The sequence below is a fragment of the Canis lupus genome, chromosome 5, assembly GCF_011100685.1.
Source record: "Canis lupus familiaris isolate Mischka breed German Shepherd chromosome 5, alternate assembly UU_Cfam_GSD_1.0, whole genome shotgun sequence".
NCBI lineage: Eukaryota > Metazoa > Chordata > Mammalia > Carnivora > Canidae > Canis > Canis lupus.
The window spans coordinates 40828025-40847972 of NC_049226.1; the positions used below are offsets into that span (position 1 = coordinate 40828025).

Sequence of the window (19948 nt, forward strand, 5' to 3'; positions counted from 1 at the left end):
CCTGGGGTCTTGGGATTGAGTCCTGCATTGGGCTCCCCGTGGGGAGCCTGCTTCTCCCTCTGCCTATGTCTCTGCCTCTCTCTCGATCTCAGTCTCTCATAAATAAATAAATAAAATCTTTAAAAAATAGATGAGTAGGGTAAATACCTATGACCAAAATTAATACAGCTCTGATAGAAATAAAGATCACATCAAAAACAGAGCCAACAAGCCACTATGTTTGAAAATGGCTTAAAAACTTGCACAATGCCTAGCAAAAGTCAGTGGAAATAGAAGGTCTGAGAAGTCACGAGACCCATAATTGGGTTTCTGTTCTCCCTCTCCATGACCCTGGCAAACCTTTTAGATGTGTCCTCCCTTTCTGAATGTATAAAGCCTCACTCAACTGGAATACGCTTATGGTCAGGCAAGGATTTACACCTTAGCTTCCCTAGTTGGAAACTTCCCTGAGCACTTGACATAAGGGAAAGGAAGGAGAAGTAAGGCCTACATCTCTTAAAAAGCTCTGGAAACAAGAGTAGCCAGGCTGTTCTTGATTTCTACTGAACTGCTGACAAACCTGCAAGGAAGGTTCCAATCTCAAAGGTCCACCACTCGATGCACACCATGAACATACTGGGAATAGCCAGCTGGATGTAGGAGTTCCATTCTTGGAAACAGTCCCTAGTCCAACCTAGAGAACAGGGAAGAGAGAAAACAGCTTTTACTTTTCAACAGTCTCTGATACCAACAATTCTATATAACATGCCTGCTTCCTCCAAATGGCCAGGGACTGGGAGTAATCACAGTTGCCCACAAAAATAATATACTTTTTAAAGATGTCAAACAAGACCACAGTTTGAGATGGTGGAAACAGGGCTGGCAATACTTCGTGAAACTGAAGTATGTATATGCCCTCCCACCCACACATTTCATGACTGGGTATAAATGGCAGAGACGCTTTCATAGACCTCCATAAGAACACATGTAGGATATTCACTAAGGCAGGTTGTGGCTGTAGGCTAATGGGGGCATCAAGGAGATCATCACTAGGAAACTAAATCCATGTGAAAATATACCGCTCACATGCAATGATTGTAAAAATAGATCTTTTCAACTCTCAAAATTTAAAACTTCTGTGCATCAAAAAACACCATCAACAGAACAGAATCTGGCGATGCCTGGGTGGCTCAGTGGTTGAGCATCTGCCTTGGGCTCAGGGCATGGTCCCAGGATTGAGTCCCACATCGGGCTCCCTATGAGGGAGGATTCTACTTCTCCCTCTGCCTAAGTCTCTGCCTCTCTCTCTCAGTCTCTCTCATGAATAAATAAATAAATCTTTAAAAAAATTAAATAAGATATACAAATAGCCATAAGCACAAGAAAGAATGCTCAACATCCCTAATCATTAGGAAAATGCAAATCAAAATCACAATAAGATGATACCTCACAAGGATGTGTGAGATGTCATCATTAAAATGCCTTCTTTAAAAAAGAAACAGAAAATGGTATGTCTTGGTAAGGATGTAGATAACGTTGTAACCATTGTGTACTATTGGTGGGAATCTAAAACAGTGCAACCACTATGGAAAGTAAAGTGATGTGGTTCCTCAAAAAAATTAAAAATAAAAGTATCATATTATCCAAAGTATCACCTCTGAAGATACATAAAAAGAATTGAAAGCATGACCTCTAGGAGCTATCTGCACACCTATGTTCATAGCAGCATTATTCACAAGAGCCAAATGGTGGAAGCAACCCAAATGTTCATCGACAGATGAGTGAATAAGCAGAATGTGAAATACAAACATACAAACATACACACACACACAATGGGGTATTACTGAGCCTTAAAAGGGAAAGAGAGTCTGACACATGCTACAACATGGATGAACCCTGAGGACACTATGCTAAGACACAAAAAGAGGAATACTGTAAGATTCCACTTACATGAGGTATCAAAGGGACTCAAACTCGGAGACTGAAGGTGGAATGATGAAACAGTGGTCAACAGAGGACAGAAAGAGGGGCAGCAGGAGTTACTCCTTCATGGGAACAGAGTTCCAGTTTTGCGAGATGAAAAAGTTCTGGAGATGAGTGGTGGTGATGGTTGCCCTACAATGTGAATGTGCTTCACACTACTTAACTATACACTTAAAAATGTTTAAGACAGCAAACTTTATGTTATATATACTTCACTACAATTTAAATCAAAACAATAAAATATTGTGCTAAGTCAGCGAGGTCAGTAACATTTTTCATAAAGGGCCAAATAGTAAATATTTTCAACGTCATGGGCCAAATGGTCTCTGTCGCCACTGCTCAACTCTGCTGTAGCAGCACAAGAACAGCCACGGGCATGTGCAAATGATTAGGTGTGGCTGTGTTCCAATCAAATTCTAGTTACAAAAACAAGCTATGGCTGGATTTGCTTTGTAGGGTGGTCTGCCAATCTCCAGGCCAAGTGAAAAAAAAAGAAATTTAAACTATCATACTATTAGGTAAATATAAACATCCACACAGCCAAAAAATAAAACCACTTTGCATTTCTTGAAGATGCAAAGCAAAAGACATACACTAAACACAGAGAGGGTGCCTCAAGGGAGGAGAGTGGGAATTGTAAAACGGAGAGAGAAATAGTCTAAAACAGGAGAGAGGGGCTGCCTGCAAGAAATGATACCAGCGTGCCATGAATTTGAGCACGAGAAATTCAATGCTTTGGATCTGAGGTCTAGGACACAAAAGGGATAGAAGGGGCAGGGGAGGAAGGCACTGAAAAACACAGGAATTTCTGTAACATAAGAACAAAGAACCTTACCTTACTGGCCACAAGGGAAGAGAGAGGGTCTGAGACCCCACCCCATATTCCCAAATTTGGAAGTGAAGCCATCAAGAACCAATGCAGAATGTTTCACATCAATTACATGATAGCTGGGGCTGGTAAGAAGTGAAAAGGGATCAAGGCATAAGCCCCAGTGAGCAGGGAGCATTAGGAACCATGAAAGCACTGTCCCCTCCTCTGTCCCCCATCAAAAGACCAGAAAACCTGCCTGCCAACCTGCAGCCATGGGTACGAACAAGCCATGAGCAGAAAGGGTCACCATGTGTAAAAGAGGGCTTGAACCTGAGGTGCAGTCATGCTCAGGAAACCTAAGATGAGACACGGGGACTGGAGCAGGTGTACTTTATTTGATCTGAGCAGACACAGAACCTTCACAAAATGGACAGGGCATATATGGGACTCACAGGGGAAACAACCTCCTTGGGGAATAAGCTCACAGATAAAATCATAAACAGGCCAGTCAAAACCACAATCTGAGATAGCAGGCATAAATCAGACAAAGCTTCATGAAATTAAGTGTGGTTTTCTTTTTTTTTTTAAGATTGTATTTATTTATTCATGAGAGACACAGAGCGAGAGAGAGGCAGAGACACAGTCAGAGGGAGAAGCAGGCTGGTTGCAGGGAGCCTGATGCGGGATTCGATCCCGGGACTCCAGGATCACACCCTGGGCCGAAGACAGGTGCTAAACTGCTGAGCAACCCAGGGGTCCCCTTAAGTGTGGTTTTCAACACATTTAAGATATGTGCCATAACGAATCTGCCAATTAAACTATAACATGGTATTTTAGCACATCAAATCAAACAGAAGTTCCAACTTTAGAGTATTAAAATGCAAAAAAAATATGAGTCCTAGAATTAACAAAATGGGTAGAGGTATGGCCCAGAAATAAACATAAAAAAATCTAGTCTTTTAAGCTAAGTAAATGTTATGAAGAGGAAAAAAACGCTTAGGACAAGTATTTTGGGGGTAGGAAAAAAACTCATCTCCGTGGTCACAAACAGTACTTTGGAAATCCTACTGTAATGGAAAAAGTCTACCCGCAGAGAGGGGAGGGCCTCTCACACTAGGTAACAGATGCAGGACACCATCTGGAAAGGCACATCCAAGTCGGCACCCTGAACCACTGCCTGCCACCACTATCCTTAAACACAGTCAGAGAAGGTAACCTTGCCCACTAGACAAGCAGGCTAAGATAATCCCTTGAGGAGGAATAAAAGTAAGAAAAAAGAGATTAAAAAAACAAATTGACATTTTTTTATATTAAGACTGTGTGAATGAGTATGGTGTGAGAAAACTGAAAGAGTTTTGTAATTAAACCTTTTTTTTTTTTAAAGATTCTATTTATTTATTTATTTGGTACAGAGAAAGAGTGCACAACCATGAGTGTTGAGGGTGGGGTGGCCAGAGGGAGAAGGAGAAGCAGACTCCTTGCTGAGCAGGGAACCTGATGTGGGGCTCAATCCCAGGACCTGGAGATCATAACCTGAGCTGAAGGCAGACGCTTAACCAACTGAGCCACCCAGGCACCCCAAACATTTTGTACATAATCTTAAAACTGCTTTTAAGGTGGTTAAAGGCATTTATGGAATTGATGTATTAGACCTAAGATTTTAATTAAACGTGTAAAAGTGACAAATTTACAGTTAAGTGTTTAAATGATTGGGAAATCTAAATTGTTAATTCTAAGTTTTGGGGTCTTAGTTATGTAAGTATTGAGTGAATATTTAGAGAAATGTTGATTATTTAAATAATATTAAATAGTTATTAATTTCACAGCAGGTAAATCAATCCACACCAAAATCTTATCCTGCCCCCCCCCAACATTAAAGATCTACCAACCAGGTATAAGGAACGAGATCCACAGTTCTAGGGTCCCAAATATGCATTTGTGTTTATAAAAAACTATTTAGATATGGCCCTTTTCCTACATCATTAGAATTGAGGGGTGGGGAGGAGATAAAAACAAAGACATTGGGGATCCCTGGGTGGTTCAGCAGTTTGGTGCCTGCCTTTGGCCCAGGGTGTGATCCTGGAGACCCGGGATCGAGTACCATTTTGGGCTCCCTGCATGGAGCCTGCTTCTCCCTCTGCCTGTGTCTCTGCCTCTCTCTCTCTCTCTGTGTGTGTCTCTCATGAATAAATAAAATATTTTAAAAAATAAAAGACATAAATTGAGCAAGGAGCTAAGAATCACTTTGCATAATATATATGAGATCTCCTTTGTCACCTGATTTATTCATCGTTGGTAATTAGCCACCTCTGCAGAGGCCCTTAGTTTGTCTCATAACCAGATGATTGACGTACAATATAAAATACTTATGATGGTCCGAAAAAAGGCCACACTACAGAGATTGAGAGAGCAGATTAGTGGTTGCCTGGGGCTCATGATGACGTCAGGAACCAACCAGGGTCATGAGGAATCATTTTGGGTGATGGAAATGTCCTAAAACTGTATCATATACAGTTCTGCATGTAATATAAATGTAACTATTAACATACAGGCACCTGTATTATATATCCCAACAAAGCTGTTACAAAACAGGCAAAACAGTTCAACTTTGAAACCTAAAGATACGAAATGATTAAGAACTGTGATCTGACGAGAGGAAATGACTGAACACCATGTGCGTTTAGATGTGGAGGCTGGGCAGAATGGCAGATGTTTTCTAAGATTTCATTCCTGCTTTTAAAAATGAAAAGAAAAATGAAGGGAGGTTGATTGTAAGAAAGGGTTAAGGTATAAGGGCCTAAGCTCGCACTTCTTTTATCATTTTTAACAGGTTAGTTTTGTTTTTAAATGTGCATAAAGTATGTTTATTGTGGGCAAACCCTGATCTCGAGTCTGTGGCATTTCTACAAATATACTGGGACCCAGTAGATTGAAATAATTTTCCCACATGTGACACAATTTCAGTTTATTTATCTAAGAAGTAATTACACCCATTAGTAGAATGATAAATAACTTTCCTGGGGAACATCTTTGTCAGGTAGGAGCACGCATGGAATCTAGCAAGGTAAGAGTATCCAGGGTGATTGCAGGAGAAGAGCCACAGCTGTTTACATACCCTGAGCACTTTCATGGCTCCCAGCTGTGGCAGAGACCACGACCTACCTACCTAAATCCATGTCCTTACTTTCACAGAAATAAACTTACAAAAAGTTTGGGGGCCACGTGTACATTTCTTTCAGCTTAACAGGACTGTGTGGCTAGGTACTGGCCAACAGGACAAATCAGAATTGGGTGTGGGCAACTTTCAGAAAATTTAACACATTTAAAGGGAGAATGTCCCGTTCTTCGCCCTCCTCCTTCCTACAAACTTGATAGCAATGTTGTAGCCATTATGATCTGTGGAGTGACCTTGGGAATGGAAACTATATACTGCAAAGAAATAAGGTAAATAGAGCTTGGAACCAGGACCTCTATTAACCTACTTAATGCCCCTTATGGTTGGATACAATGCTATGGCATATAGCTTAGGCAGCAGATCCACCTCTGTGCTCAGAAAAGGACACTGAAGGCATATGCTAGGATACATGGTGAGTGAAGCCCAGGGGGGGTTCCAGCCCTCCCTCCAAGTGGCAACCTGTGTGAGCTCAACTAGCAGTGATGGCCCTGGACATGATCGTGACACTATAGACAGACATAACATCCCTAGACACCTACCTCAGAATTTTTTGCAAGTGAGAGAAAAATAAACCCCAATTTTTCTAAAGAAATTGTTATCCATAGCAGAATGAAATCCTAACTAATACAAACACTATCTGTAATCTTTATTTTTTAAGTGGAAGAAACAAAATGTTAACATCTATTAAATCTGGTATTGTAAATTATGAGTGTTGTGTTATTCTCTACTTCCCTGTGACTTTTAAATATTCAGTAATTTGTAACTGCAATGCTATATACACAGGGCCAAAAACACAGGATACAGAATCCAATCAGATGCCATTAAAATCTGTGTTCCAGTTATCAGGAAGGACATCAAAAGACTACAAAATCTAATCAGGTGAGAAAGGTGGAGGACAAGATAACAGAATTACATAAAGATGCAAATCATCTGATGGAATGGCATGATATAAAGCATCCTTACAGCCAGAGAGCTGAAAAAATGTAGAGAGAAGGAAATACAAAAGCCAAGCAAGCCATTAAAACACAAGCTACTCAATATCAACCACCATCAGGGAAATGAAAGTCAAATCACAGGATAGCTTTTCCTACCTAACAGGATACCTTGAATGAATGAATAAAACAAAGAAGAAAAAGAAAAGAGAAAGAGAAAGAAAGAAAAGAAGAAAAGAAAGAGAAAAGAAAAGAAAAGAAAGAAAAAAGAAAAGAAAAGAAAAAAGTTAAGTTGGTGCAGATGTGGTGGGAATGTAAAATCATGTAGCCAGTTTGGAAAAGTCTGACAATTCTTCAAATGGCTAATCATAGAATTGCCATATGACTTATCAATCCTACTCCTAGTTATTTACCCCAAAGAACTGAAAGATATATCCACACAAAAACTTGTACGTGAATGTTGACAGCAGCATTATTCATAATAGCAGAAAAGTGAAAACCAAATATCCATTAACTGTTGAATGGATAAGTTAAACATGGTATATCCATATGATGGAATATTACTCTGTTGTAAAAAGAAATGAAGTACCGATATACACTACAGCATGGATGAACCTTGAAAATATTATGCTAAGTAAAATAAACCACTTGCAAAGGATCACATATTGTAAGGTTAAATTTTGTGAAATGTTCAGAATAGCAAATTCACAGGCAGGAAGTAGGTTAACGGCTGCCAGAAAGATATGAAAATATATCAAAGAAGCTCAACAAACTGCAAAGCAATGAGATCCACAGCAAGACATATTATAACCAAATTAAAAAACCAAGAATTTTTTAGGCAGCAGGAGAGAAGTGACTCATCACATACAAGAAATCTACAGTAAGATTAATAGCCAGTTTCTCATCAGAAACCATGGAGGCCATAAAGCAGTAGAATGACACAAATAAATTGCTGAAAGAAAAAAGCTGTCAGCCAAGAATTTTGTATCTGATGAAAGTATCCTTAAAAAATGAGGGAGAGGGCAGCCCTGGTGGCGCAGCGGTTTAGCGCCACCTGCAGCCCGGGGTGTGATCCTGGAGACCCGGCATCGAGTCCTACATCAGGCTTCCTGCATGGAGCCTGCTTCTCCCTCTGCCTGTGTCTCTGCCTCTCTCTCTCTCTCTCTCTGAATAAATAAATAAATAATATTTTTAAAAAATGAGGGAGAAATTTAGGACACCTGGGTGGCTCAGTCAGTGAAACATCTGTCTCTAGCTCAGGTTATGATCTCGGGGCCCTGGGATTGAGTCCCACATCAGGCTCCCTGCTCAGTGAGGAGTTGGCTTTCCCCTCTCCCTCTGCCCCCACCCCCTGCTCATGCTCACATTCTCAATCTCTCTCCCCCAAATAAATAAATAAGATCTTTTTTAAAGTGAGGGAGAAATTAAAACATACCTAGCTAAACAAAAGCTGAGGGATTTTTGTTACTACCAGACCTGCCCTAAAGGAAATGTTAAAGGGAGCCCTTCAGGTTGAAAGGATGCCAGAGATAACTCAAAGTTGTGTAAACAAATAAAGACAGTGAAGGTAACTATATGGGCAAATATAAAAGACAGTATTATTGTATCTTTGGTTTGTAACTCCATGTTTTATTGCCTCCATAATTCAAAAGACAAATGCACAGAGAAGAATTACAAATCTTCATTACTAGACACACATGAATAAAGATGTGATCAGTAACAACAAAAAGGGATGTGGGAGAAAGCGGTATGTATAGAAGCACCATTTTTGGATGCTATTGAAGTTAATTTGGTATCTATTCAAACAGAATTGTTATAATTTTTTTAAAAGATTTTATTTATTCATGAGAGACACACACAGAGAGAGATAAGAGGCAGAGACACAGGCAGAGGGAGAAGCAAGCTCCATGCAGGGAGCCCGATGTGGGACTCGATCCCGGGTCTCCAGGATCAGACCCTGGGCTGAAGGCAGGCGCTAAACCGCTGAGCCACCCGGACTGCCCCAATTGTTATAAATTTAAGATGTTCAATATAATCCCCACAGTAACTATGAAGAACGAATCTAAATTATCTATACAAAGGAAATGGGAGTGGAATCAAAACAGTTCACTACAAAAAAAAATCAACTAAACAAAAAAGAAGGCAGTGGAGGAGGGAATAAAACACAAAAAAAAGTATAAAACATACAGAAATCAAATAGTAAAATGGCAAAGAAAGTCTGCCCTCATCAGTAACTACTTTAAATGTAAGTGGATTAAATTCTCCAATCAAAAGGCAGATGCTGATGGAATGCACCAAAAAAAAAAAAAAAACCATGATCTAACTATATGCTGTCTACCAGAGACTCACTTCAAAGACAGTGACTTACCAAGCAACAAATAGGCTGAAAAGGAGAAAAATATATCTCATCCAAATAGTAATCAAAAAAACAAAACAAAACAAAACAAACAAACAAAACAAATAGTAACCAAAAGAGAGTTGGGGTGGCTATACTAATGTGAAACAAAAAAAAATTTTTAAGTCAAAATCTGTTACAAAGAACAAAAAAATAAAATAGTTCATAAAGAAGACATAATTTTAAACAGGTATGTACCAAACAACAGAGCCCCCCAAAATATGAAGCAAACATTGATAGAACTGGAGAATTAGTTCCACAAAATAGCTGGAGACACCAGTACACTATTTTCAGTAATGAATGGAACATATGGACAGATGATCATTAAGGAAATATAGAGGGCTTAAAACAATACTATACACCAAGCCCTACCAGACATCTACAGAACACTCCACTCTATATCAGCAATATTCTCGAATGCACATGGGGCATTGTCCAGGACAGACCATACTTTAGGCCACAAAAAAAGTTTAAATTCATTTAAAAAGACTGAGATGATACAAAGTATCTTCCCCAACCACAAGAGAAGAAGGAAAGAAACCAATAATAGAAGGAAATCTGAAAAACTCACATACATGTAAAAATTAAACATGTTCTTAAATAAAACACAGGGAAATCAGAAAATACTCTGAAACAAAAGAAAACAAATACACAACATGTCACATGAGGAGCAGAAAAGGAGAACTCCAAGGTAAATTTATAGATTAAAAAAAGAGAAAAGCTCTCAAATCGATAAAACTAATTTTACACACTGGATTTCGAAAAAGAAAAAGAGCAAATGAAACCTAAAGCTAGAACGATATAAATACTGAAAATTAAAGCAAACATAAATGAAATAAAGGAAAGAAAAATAATAGAAGAAAGCAAAAACTGATTCTTTGGGGGAAAAAAACAGATCAACAAAATTGACAACACTTTAGCTAAACTGACCAAGAGAAAAAGAGCAAAGATTCATAACTAAAATAAAAAATAACAGGAATGCCTAGGTGGCTCAGTGGTTAAGCATCTGCCTTCAGTTCAGGGCGTGATCCCAGGGTCCTGGGATCGAGTCCCACATCAGGCTCCCTACAGGGAGCCTGCTTCTTCCTCCGCCTGTGTCTTTGCCTCTCTCATGAATAAATAAATTAAATCTTTTTTTTCTTAATTTTTATTTATTTATGATAGTCACACAGGAAGAGAGAGAGAGAGGCAGAGACACAGGCAGAGGGAGAAGCAGGCTCCATGCACCGGGAGCCCGACGTGGGACTTGATCCCGGGTCTCCAGGATGGCACCCTGGGCCAAAGGCAGGCGCCAAACCACTGCGCCACCCAGGGATCCCCACCCCTTTTTTTTAAACCATTGGATAGTACACTTTATTTTATTTATTTATTTTTTTATTTTATGATAGTCAGAGAGAGAGAGAGAGAGAGAGAGAGAGGCAGAGACATAGGCAGAGGGAGAAGCAGGCTCCATGCACCGGGAGCCCGATGTGGGATTTGATCCCGGGTCTCCAGGATCGCGCCCTGGGCCAAAGGCAGGCGCCAAACCTCTGCTCCACCCAGGGATCCCAAATAAATTAAATCTTAAAAAAAAAAAAAATCCTTAACAAAATACTGACAAAACACACCCAGCTGCATATTAAAAGGATGGTAACACTGTGACCAAATGGAATTTATCCCAGGAATGCAAGCAATGATTAACACCAATCAATGTGATGCATCATATTAATAAAACGAAGAGGGGAAAAACAAATAGTGCTCATCTCAGTTAATGCAGAAAAAAAAAAATCCAACACCACTTTAGGAACAAAAACACTCGACAAAATAGGAATAGAGGAAATTTTCTCAATCTGATGAAGGGTTTCTATGAAAATGCCACAGGTATCATATTGATGGTTAAAGGCTAAAAATTCTAACCCTGAAATCAGAAACAAGACAAAGATAACTCGCTTTTGCTACTTCTATTCAACATTGCACTGGAAGTTCCATCAGATCAATTAATCAAGAATAGGAAAGAAGAAGTAAAATCCTCTCTATTCACACATAGCGTGATCCCACATGTAGAAACGCCCTAAGAACCTACAGGAAAGGTGCTAGGGCTACAGAAAATAGATGGAGGTACTGGGGGCTTGAGCGAGGGAAAATGAGAGGAGTTTTGCTTAATTGATACAAAGTTTCTTTTTGGGGGGCGATAAAAATGGTTTTGAAATAGATGGTGGTGACAGTTACGCATCATGAATGTACTAAATGGTTAAGACAGCAAATTTTACATGATATTTTTCACAATTTTAAAGATTAGAAAAAATCTATTTTACTAAATTTACAAATGCATGTTAAACTATTTAAGGGAATTTAGATAACCTGTAAGTGGTACTGATTGTTTAAGAGAGTTCAATCTGTTCACCTGAGTTAAGACACTGATCCAACTTCACTTGTATTGCAAAGAACAATTAGGATTTTCTACCTGCAATTTTAATTAAGTATCAATTCTTATAACCCAACAGCTGCCAACAGTTCTCTATGACCAAAAGCTGCCTTCATGGACATAAAATTTTTTAAAAATCTCATAGTGACCTATCACTTTTATATTTTCACTGATTTAAATATTTTCTATAATTTTCAAATTTCCCAAAAGATCTAAAAAACAAAACTCTCTTGGGGAAAAAAAATTCCCAAACCCAGAATTATATCCTTCTGAATAACAAATAACATAATGTAAGAAATGAAAGTCCTCGTACCTCCCCAGGTGTCGACATGGAGTTTTCTCCACCAGACGTACAGGAAAAGAAGAGCAGACAGGAGGAACTGGGAAGTGGTGTTTGCCCAGGCAGATCCTCTGAAGGAGAGAACGTGAGCATTCCCTGTGAGTGCATTCCATCCAAGTACAAAGAAACAGGCTACCCCTCACAAGCTTTGGTTCCATTAAAGAATCACAGTCTTCAGAAAAGCCTAGAACCTGTGGGGTATCTTTTAATGATTTAAATGCAGTACCCACGTAGAGCAGACTTGCTTTCTTTCCACCAACACTGAATTTTGTGGAAGAGCCCAATGTGACTATTCATCAACCAAAGAGACAAAAGAACATAAACATTTGTCACCATTTCTCTGCTCACAGCCTGAAATAACCCATCAGATAAATTCATACACATGATTAAACAGAGTATCAAAACACAGCTACCATGTTCAAAATACTGGCCTACGGTTCATAGTGGTTTTATTTCCCAGGATTATAATAAATTTGTTTGCTATTATTACAAGGTAACCTTAAGAGCATCTTCAACAGATGACATTTTACACCACAAATAAAACGATCATCCTGGCACAGAGAGCCCGGGACTCTGCTTGCTTTCTACTTGTTCATTTCATTCTTCTGACCAATCCTCAAATTTTATTCTTATTAATCCATTATGGGTTCTTCTCTTACCCAACTACCCCCAAACTGTCCTTTGTAGATCTGTTCAAGAAACCTTTTTTTAAAGATTTTTATTTATTTAGTTAGTTCAAGGAACTTCTAAGAGAGGGTCTGCAAGGTGCACCTGCAGAGGAAACCCAGACCCCCACTCAGGTGTTTACATGGGTTGATGTCACCAGCTGATTCTTACCTCCCCCACGGCCAAAGCCTCTTTCAGTTTTCTGGCATAAGGAAGACGTCACAAACCTTTTTTTCATTAATTATCTTATATTCCACCTCTCCACTGTCATTCACTTAATGGCTTTTATATATATTTCCTACTGCAACTAATAGTAAGAAATAAATTTTCTATCGCCACCTGGTACACTATGTGTGCACACATTCATGCACACACACAATCAAAAGCCTCATAAAAAAAAAAAACCATACCTTCTCATATTTTCTATTCTATTTCATTTTATCTTATTCATAATATACTTCATTTTTTAAAGTGTCAATCATGACCCACTAAACCAGGCTTGGTCAACAAGTGCTGGTGTGACCACACCTGCCACGTGGGAGGGAGGTGGCTCTGGGCCGGCACATTAGAAGGTTCAAGTGAGGCATGGTCTGAGAGCATGGCACCTCCAGCAGGAGGTCCAAACTGACACTGCTTTCTATGTGGGATCCTCATATCCTCAAGCATCATAGAGATGGAAACGGCTCGATTTATTACGACTCAGAGATAGCAAGAGAATCCCTACAGTCCTCTGCCCCCTCCTGCCTTTGCTCCCGTCACCCATCTCAGTCTTCACAGGCTCCTCGGGCTAACTCCACGCCGACATGCAGGTGTCAGCTCATTCTCCTTCATCTCCTCCAACTGAGCCCCACAGGCCTCCCTTCCCACAGCCTGGGCGGGCTGCCCTTCCAGGTGCTCCAGAGCACCAGCACCATCCCTCCCCACCCCCACCCCATCATACTGAGCATCTCCCAGGAACCCCTCTCAGGCTTCTCCACTCCCCAGTCTCCCAGCCTCTGGGACTGGAGCCAGCACGCAGCAGACACTCAGTGCCTGTGGGTCACGACTTACACTACTCCGAGATCCAGGGCATAGAGCAGGAGGGCATTCATGCCCACATTGATCACATTTGCTGCAATCCCAGTGATCACTTGCGGCATGATGATCCCCTAAAGCCCCCAGACAAATAAGAAAACAAATAGCATTTTCAAAAGTTAATCAATTAGGTGGTATGAAATAATGGAAAATACACGTACTGGTCTCTGCCCCCACCCCACTGCCGGTCTCCAGCACAGAGCTCGTAAATCCCTTGCAATATCCCCAGTGATAAGGGTACTAGGTGGCTCCTTTGTTCTAATATTGGTCTCATATTGGTCTTGACATGGAGTTCCTTAACCCTTTGGAATCTCTTGGGTGACAAGGGTGCCTTTTGTCCTCAGAGGTGACTCTGAGTGAGCTGCCAGATGGGAACTGGTCACCAGAAGAACCAAGCCATGATGAGAAGGTTGATTTTTTCAGTCCATCTCTCATGTGCCAGAAGGGGAGAGGGGCTAGGAACAGAGTACATGATCGATCCTGCCGACACAAGGAAGCCTCCATAAAAATCTCCAAAGCACAGGGTTCAGAGCTTCCAGGTTGGTGAACACGAGGACCTGCTGGGAAAAAGGCACCTCTTCCCACACACCTCGCCCTCTGGGTGTTCATCTGCATTCTCTGTCATATTCTTTTATAATAAACTGGTAAATCATATGCAAATGTGCCCTAAGTTCTGTAAGTCGCTCTAACAAATGAATGAACCCCTGAGGAGGGGTCGTGGAAACTTGTGATGTGAAGCTGATCAGTGGAACAGGGGCAACCTACAGCCACAACCATCTGGAGGTAGGGAGGTCATGATGGGGACCGAACCTCCGCCAAGTGGAGGTCCATGTAACTTCAGGCAAACAGTGCCTGAATCAAGCTGAGAGGGAGAGAGCCACATGGCATCCAAACACCCCCGAAAGCCCCAGTAGAAGGAGAACGTGTGAGAGCCACGGGACTCGAAGGAGGGAGAGGAGGTGTACAGAGGGTCATCTCCACACTCACAGTTACTCGGGCAGGGACTTTTTTTTTTTTAAGACTTTATCTATTTATTTATGAGAGACACGGGTGGGGAGGGGTGGGGCAGAGGCAGAGGGAGAAGCAGACTCCATGCAGGGAACCTGACACGGGGACTCGATCCCAGGTCTCCAGGATCACGCCCTGGGCCGAAGGTGGCGCTAAACGGCTGAGCCACCCAGGCTGCCCGGGCAGGGACTTTATTTTTTTGTTTGTTTGTTTTGTTTTCCCGGCAGGGACTTTAAAGGACAGCATAGCCACAATGGGACCACACCAGCCAGGGTCCAAGCCACCAGGCCCGTCTCCTCCTTGGGCACCGCTGTGAGCACAACCAACCAGAAGTCTGTTGATGCTTCTGAATGACCCGCTGGGCCACAGCTGGTATCACAGAGAGGAGAGAAGGAACTGCCTAGACAGCAAATCACTTCCCAGCAGGCAGCATCACGGGAAGACCACCTGGGAGACACCTGGGCCAAGTGACTTCAGTTCTCCACCAGGGCCACAGGGAGGGCTCTCTGTGACGTTCTCTCACACAGAACACCCGCGAGGCCTGGCCCCGGCAGGTGCACGCTGAGCGTTCACCTCCGTGTTTTACGATGCCACCGTTCCTTGCTTCTTTTGGGTCTGTGCCCTACTCCACACTGGTCCTCAAATAAACATTTTCTGTAGGACTCTCCATTTTTTTAAAAATCGAGCTGACCACCATCAAGAGAGAGGGCCTTCCGTGGACAGAAGTCGCAGGAAGGCAAGCAGGTAGCTCACAGAAGAAGGACTTGGGGAGGTGGCAGGGTGAAGCAGAGCTCATCCTCAGCCTTCTCGTCCATGTCCCTTCTCCTTCTGGGGTACTGGGCACTGTGAACCCCGGGTACTTCTGGGGATGTGGGCGGAGGTACCCTGGGGCCTCTTCCCCTCCAACAGAGGCACCAGAGCCAGGCCTGGGCCAGACGCAAAGCAGGCAGGCAGCCCACAGAAGAGGTGAGGGGTGGAGTGTGTGGACTGTGGGGTAAAACAAGAGGTAGGCGCAGGAATCAGACAGATTGAAACAGGCCCCTCTCCTGTTTCAATCCTGTTTCGTCCAGATTTCCTGGACGAAATCTATCTAACAAGACTTCACGTCTCCCAGACAAGGAGCTCTGGGTAGGATTCCAGGGGGGGAAAATATGAATTACTTTTATGGGGAAACTCCCTAAGAATATTTACTCTATGTTTCCAGTACCATGGAGTAAAAACATAAAAAAAATCTGTACCTGACTTTGTAAATATCTCGTCTGCAGCTGGAACAGGAATGCTGCCTATAATATAAAACAGAACAATACCTCCTGTTATGATGAAAGTGTAATTCCAACGGTTTCTATCAGCTTGGTTTTTCAAGAAGATACTTCCTCTTGATGTGACCTCATAATCGGAGAACCGGAGCCACACTAATCAATGCTAGGATGCTGAGTGTTTGAAATTTTCCAGAAAGGACTCCCTGATGAACTGACAAGTCAACCTCTAACTGGCTGACGCTGAAACCGCTCACGACCTTGACATCTGAATGGCTCCAACTGAGGGTGCCAGCTGGGGATATGTCCCCAAATCCCAGGGGAGCCCCTGGGAAACATCCTGATTAATTTCCAATTGAAAGTAAACCATGACATAAGGAAGGATCCTTCTTCCTCTGACCAGTGTGTCTATTTCATTTAAGCTGCCAGACCTCAAAGTGGTACAAGCTCTGAGAATCAGTAAGGGAAGGATGGCAGGTCCCAGAGATACATGCTGAACACGGAGAGGAATAGCACTGTGATAAATGAGTGGGGAGGCGCACGCATGACCACGTTCATGAGCTGTTTCACATAACACAATGCAAAGTATCCTTGACACTTACAGGAAGAGCGGGAATAAAAATCATCACGTAAATCTGGGCTATCCTGAAATAAATACAAACAGCCTTTGGTTAATACTCCAATAATTGATGGTCATGCTTCCTCACATTGAATCCATACATTATCTTCTAAAAAACTAAAGCTAAGCATAACTTATGTGGGGATATTTAATAACATTTCTAAGAGGCTTTATCTAACAACCCAAATTAACACTATATCAGCCCTGCTGAGTGTCCGCTTTCTAAAGGGGAGTTGGACTTTACATCTCTTAGCTCATTCTTAGCAGAAGCAGTGGAATGAACACAGCAAAATGAACTAAAATGTGGGTGAGAATCAGAAACTTTTTTTTTTTTTTTCAGAAACATTTTAGAGTGAGGACCATAGGTGTATCTCACATGGAAGCAAGACGAACAGTCTTCTCGAAAGGAGAGATGCCTCCTTGCATCCTACATACCCTGGAAACAATCCCAGAGAGCTTGCTGGAATTGTAGAGTTAAAAAAACAAAAACAAAAACACAAAAAAACCAACTGTGAAAACCAACATGAAGGCAAGTGTGTTGCTATTCTGCTTCCAGGGAGAAATACTCTGTGCATTTGCAAAACACCAGAACTGAACAACCCAGGAAAAGGCAGACCCAGGCCAAGGGTATTACCTTCTCGTCCTGTGTTTTTGCTCTGGGCAGGGCATCGGGTCACCAAGTTACACGGTGTCCCTGTGTGTCAGGGGGTCCCTGCCAGCCCTATATCCTGTGATCCACAAGTCCCAGCTCCCATTTGCCACGGGGCTCAAGTCCAGGTAACTGGCCGAGAATGTCAACACGAACAAAGGTAGGAGGACCAGACGGTCCCTTACTATGGATCTGGGGTTCTGACATGACAGACACTGCTGACCTGGAGACTTCGGGGTCCTGTTTCAAGAGCAAGAGGATACGCTCCGTGTTGATGAAGATGGCCCAGCACGGAAAGCAACACAGCATCAGGATGAGGATTCCTCTTTGCAGTATGATCCCCACGCGTTTCAGGTTCTTGCCTCCAAAGGACTTGAGATAGAAACATACAGTGAGGAAGAATGCCCCCTCGTGCTGGGCAGGCCAAGGCCGGGGCCCCTGCCCTCCAAACAGCTCCCCACAGGCCAGCGCCCCACCCCGCCTGCCATGCCTGCAGCCGGGCGGCCGCGTCTCCCACACCCCGGCGTCCGGGCCAAGCTGTTGGGGAGCTACTGGCACCTGTGGCACTTTGAACATGCCCTGGGATGACAAGGGCCCTGCTCCTGGGAAGAGGGACAGTTAGAAACAAGGGCACTGGTAGCAGAGAGCAGAGCTTAAATGGGGCAGGAAGAACTGGGTCCAGGTTAGGGCCTAGAAGATTCGTTCAGAAAACATGTCCTGAATTCCTCCTGCATGCCAGACGCATTCGGGACCCAGGATCTAACTCTGCAGTGAACAGAGCGGTCAGAGACCCTGGGGTCATGGAGCGGACTTTCTGGAAGGAAAAGGAGACAGACAGTGAACAGAGAAATACCTAAGATCCAGAGTGCTTTCCCTAGGACGTGGCAGTGATGTTTGGGGAAAAATAAAGCAGGGTGACAGGGGGAGTGTTGAGGGCCAGCACAGTTTTCACACTGGTGACGGGCGGCCTCCCTGGGAAGGTGATGTCAGCAGCTGATGGAATGAGCCAGGCAGACACATCTAGGAGAAGCAGGGCGGGGTGGCACTGGGTGGGGCACGGCTGCAGGCCCAGCAGCCTCGGCAGGGGCATGGGGTCACCGGACAGTTCCCAGCAGAGACACGACATAACCAGCTGAAGTTTTAGAGTGACGAGGGCACAGAAGCCAGAAGTGAGCAGCTGCTGGGTGGCCAGAGCACGGAGCAGAGAGCAGGCTGGGGTGGGGACACAGGCCAGGCCCAGACAGAAGCAGCCCCGATGGAGGCAGAGGGGCCCTGTGCCCCACAGTGCCTTTGGCCAAGTCTAGGCTTCTCGGGAGCCCTGCCCACACTCCTTTTCCTCCAAGGAACCTGAATTACTATCTCCTTCTACAACCAAAAAGGGGTCTAACTTAAACCACAGAACAAGAGTCAGTAGAAACAACAAATTAAATTAAAATAATGGCATATAAATGACACAGAATATTGTACAAATATCAAACGGAATGTGTATATCTACTTCTTTCCATGCATTCTCCAAAACATATGGTTTAATGGGAGGAAAACATAATAAAATCAAGTAGGTTTTAGAGTGGTGTGGGTGTACAGAGATGGAAACATCTGGAGGATACTGACCAAAAAGTTAATAGAAATAACTCCGAACGATTAAATATTAGTGATTTTTTTCCCCATCTTTTTCAAATACTTTTCCAGGTGACCTGCAGTTTCTAGATGTGCTTGATCTTTACAATCTTTTTATTTTATTTTTTAATAATTTTTTGTACAATCTTTTCATTTATTTGTTTTTTAAAGATTTTTTTTTTTTTAAGATTTTATTTATTCATGAGAGACACAGAGAGAGAGGCAGAGACATAGGCAGAGGTTCTCAAGAAGCAAGCATGGGGACACAGGGAGCCTGATACGGGACTCAAACTCAGGACCCCAGGATCATGACCTGAGCTGAAGGGAGACGCTTAACCGCTGAGCCACCCAGACATCCCCTACATTAAGTCCTTTAGAGCCATATTTAGCTTAGCCTTTAAAAACTATCCCAGGATATCTTCATGCACAAACTGCTGGGGAGCCGAGTGCAATGGCTCAGGAGACACACCTATGCTCAGTGCTCCTCTTTCCTTAGGACAGAACCCTGTCCTCTCTGTTCCAGGCAGTGGGTTTGAAGGCAGGGCTCATCCATCACACATCCACCCATCATCCGTGCATCACCCATCTATTTAACCATTCACCACCATCTACCGAACCATCTATCCACCTGTCCATTTATTATCTATCTACCCAATCATCCACCCAACCATCTGTTTATCCATCTGTCTATCCCTCTACTCACCCATGTAGCCATCCATCATCCATCTATCCAACCATCTATCCACCCATCTACCCATTTCTGCTTGCTTCTCTGCCTTCATCTCACTCATTCAATAAACTTCCAGGGTACCCACTACATAACAAGCACAATGCTGAACCATAGGGATTCAAAGACTGAATGGGATAAAGCCTTTCTCCCCAAGCATCTCAGATCCTAGTAGGGAAACTGCTATGGCTGTAAAGTTGGTGGGTGAGATGGAAGACAGCACTAGGAATGAAAGGCCTGAACCAGAATCTGACTCTCCATCGATTATGCTAGCACACCAATCCGGAGTTCCCAATCCCACAAAAAGCAATGA

The 19948-nt window shown here is 42.7% G+C and overlaps 1 protein-coding gene across 3 annotated transcripts in view; it reads right to left on the reverse strand.

Annotated features, from left to right (window-relative positions):
• Window positions 1-19948, reverse strand: part of ALDH3A2 (aldehyde dehydrogenase 3 family member A2) — a 125084-nt gene that overhangs the window by 96579 nt on the left and 8557 nt on the right. For all 3 annotated transcript variants that reach the window (XM_038537037.1, XM_038537036.1, XM_038537035.1), the window contains exons 4-9: window positions 17515-17663; window positions 16626-16668; window positions 16006-16050; window positions 13736-13833; window positions 11993-12090; window positions 560-673 (exon numbers count right to left, since the gene is read on the reverse strand). In XM_038537037.1, coding sequence (XP_038392965.1) covers window positions 560-673; window positions 11993-12090; window positions 13736-13833; window positions 16006-16050; window positions 16626-16668; window positions 17515-17663 — 547 coding nt within the window. The remainder of the gene's footprint in view (window positions 1-559; window positions 674-11992; window positions 12091-13735; window positions 13834-16005; window positions 16051-16625; window positions 16669-17514; window positions 17664-19948) is intronic.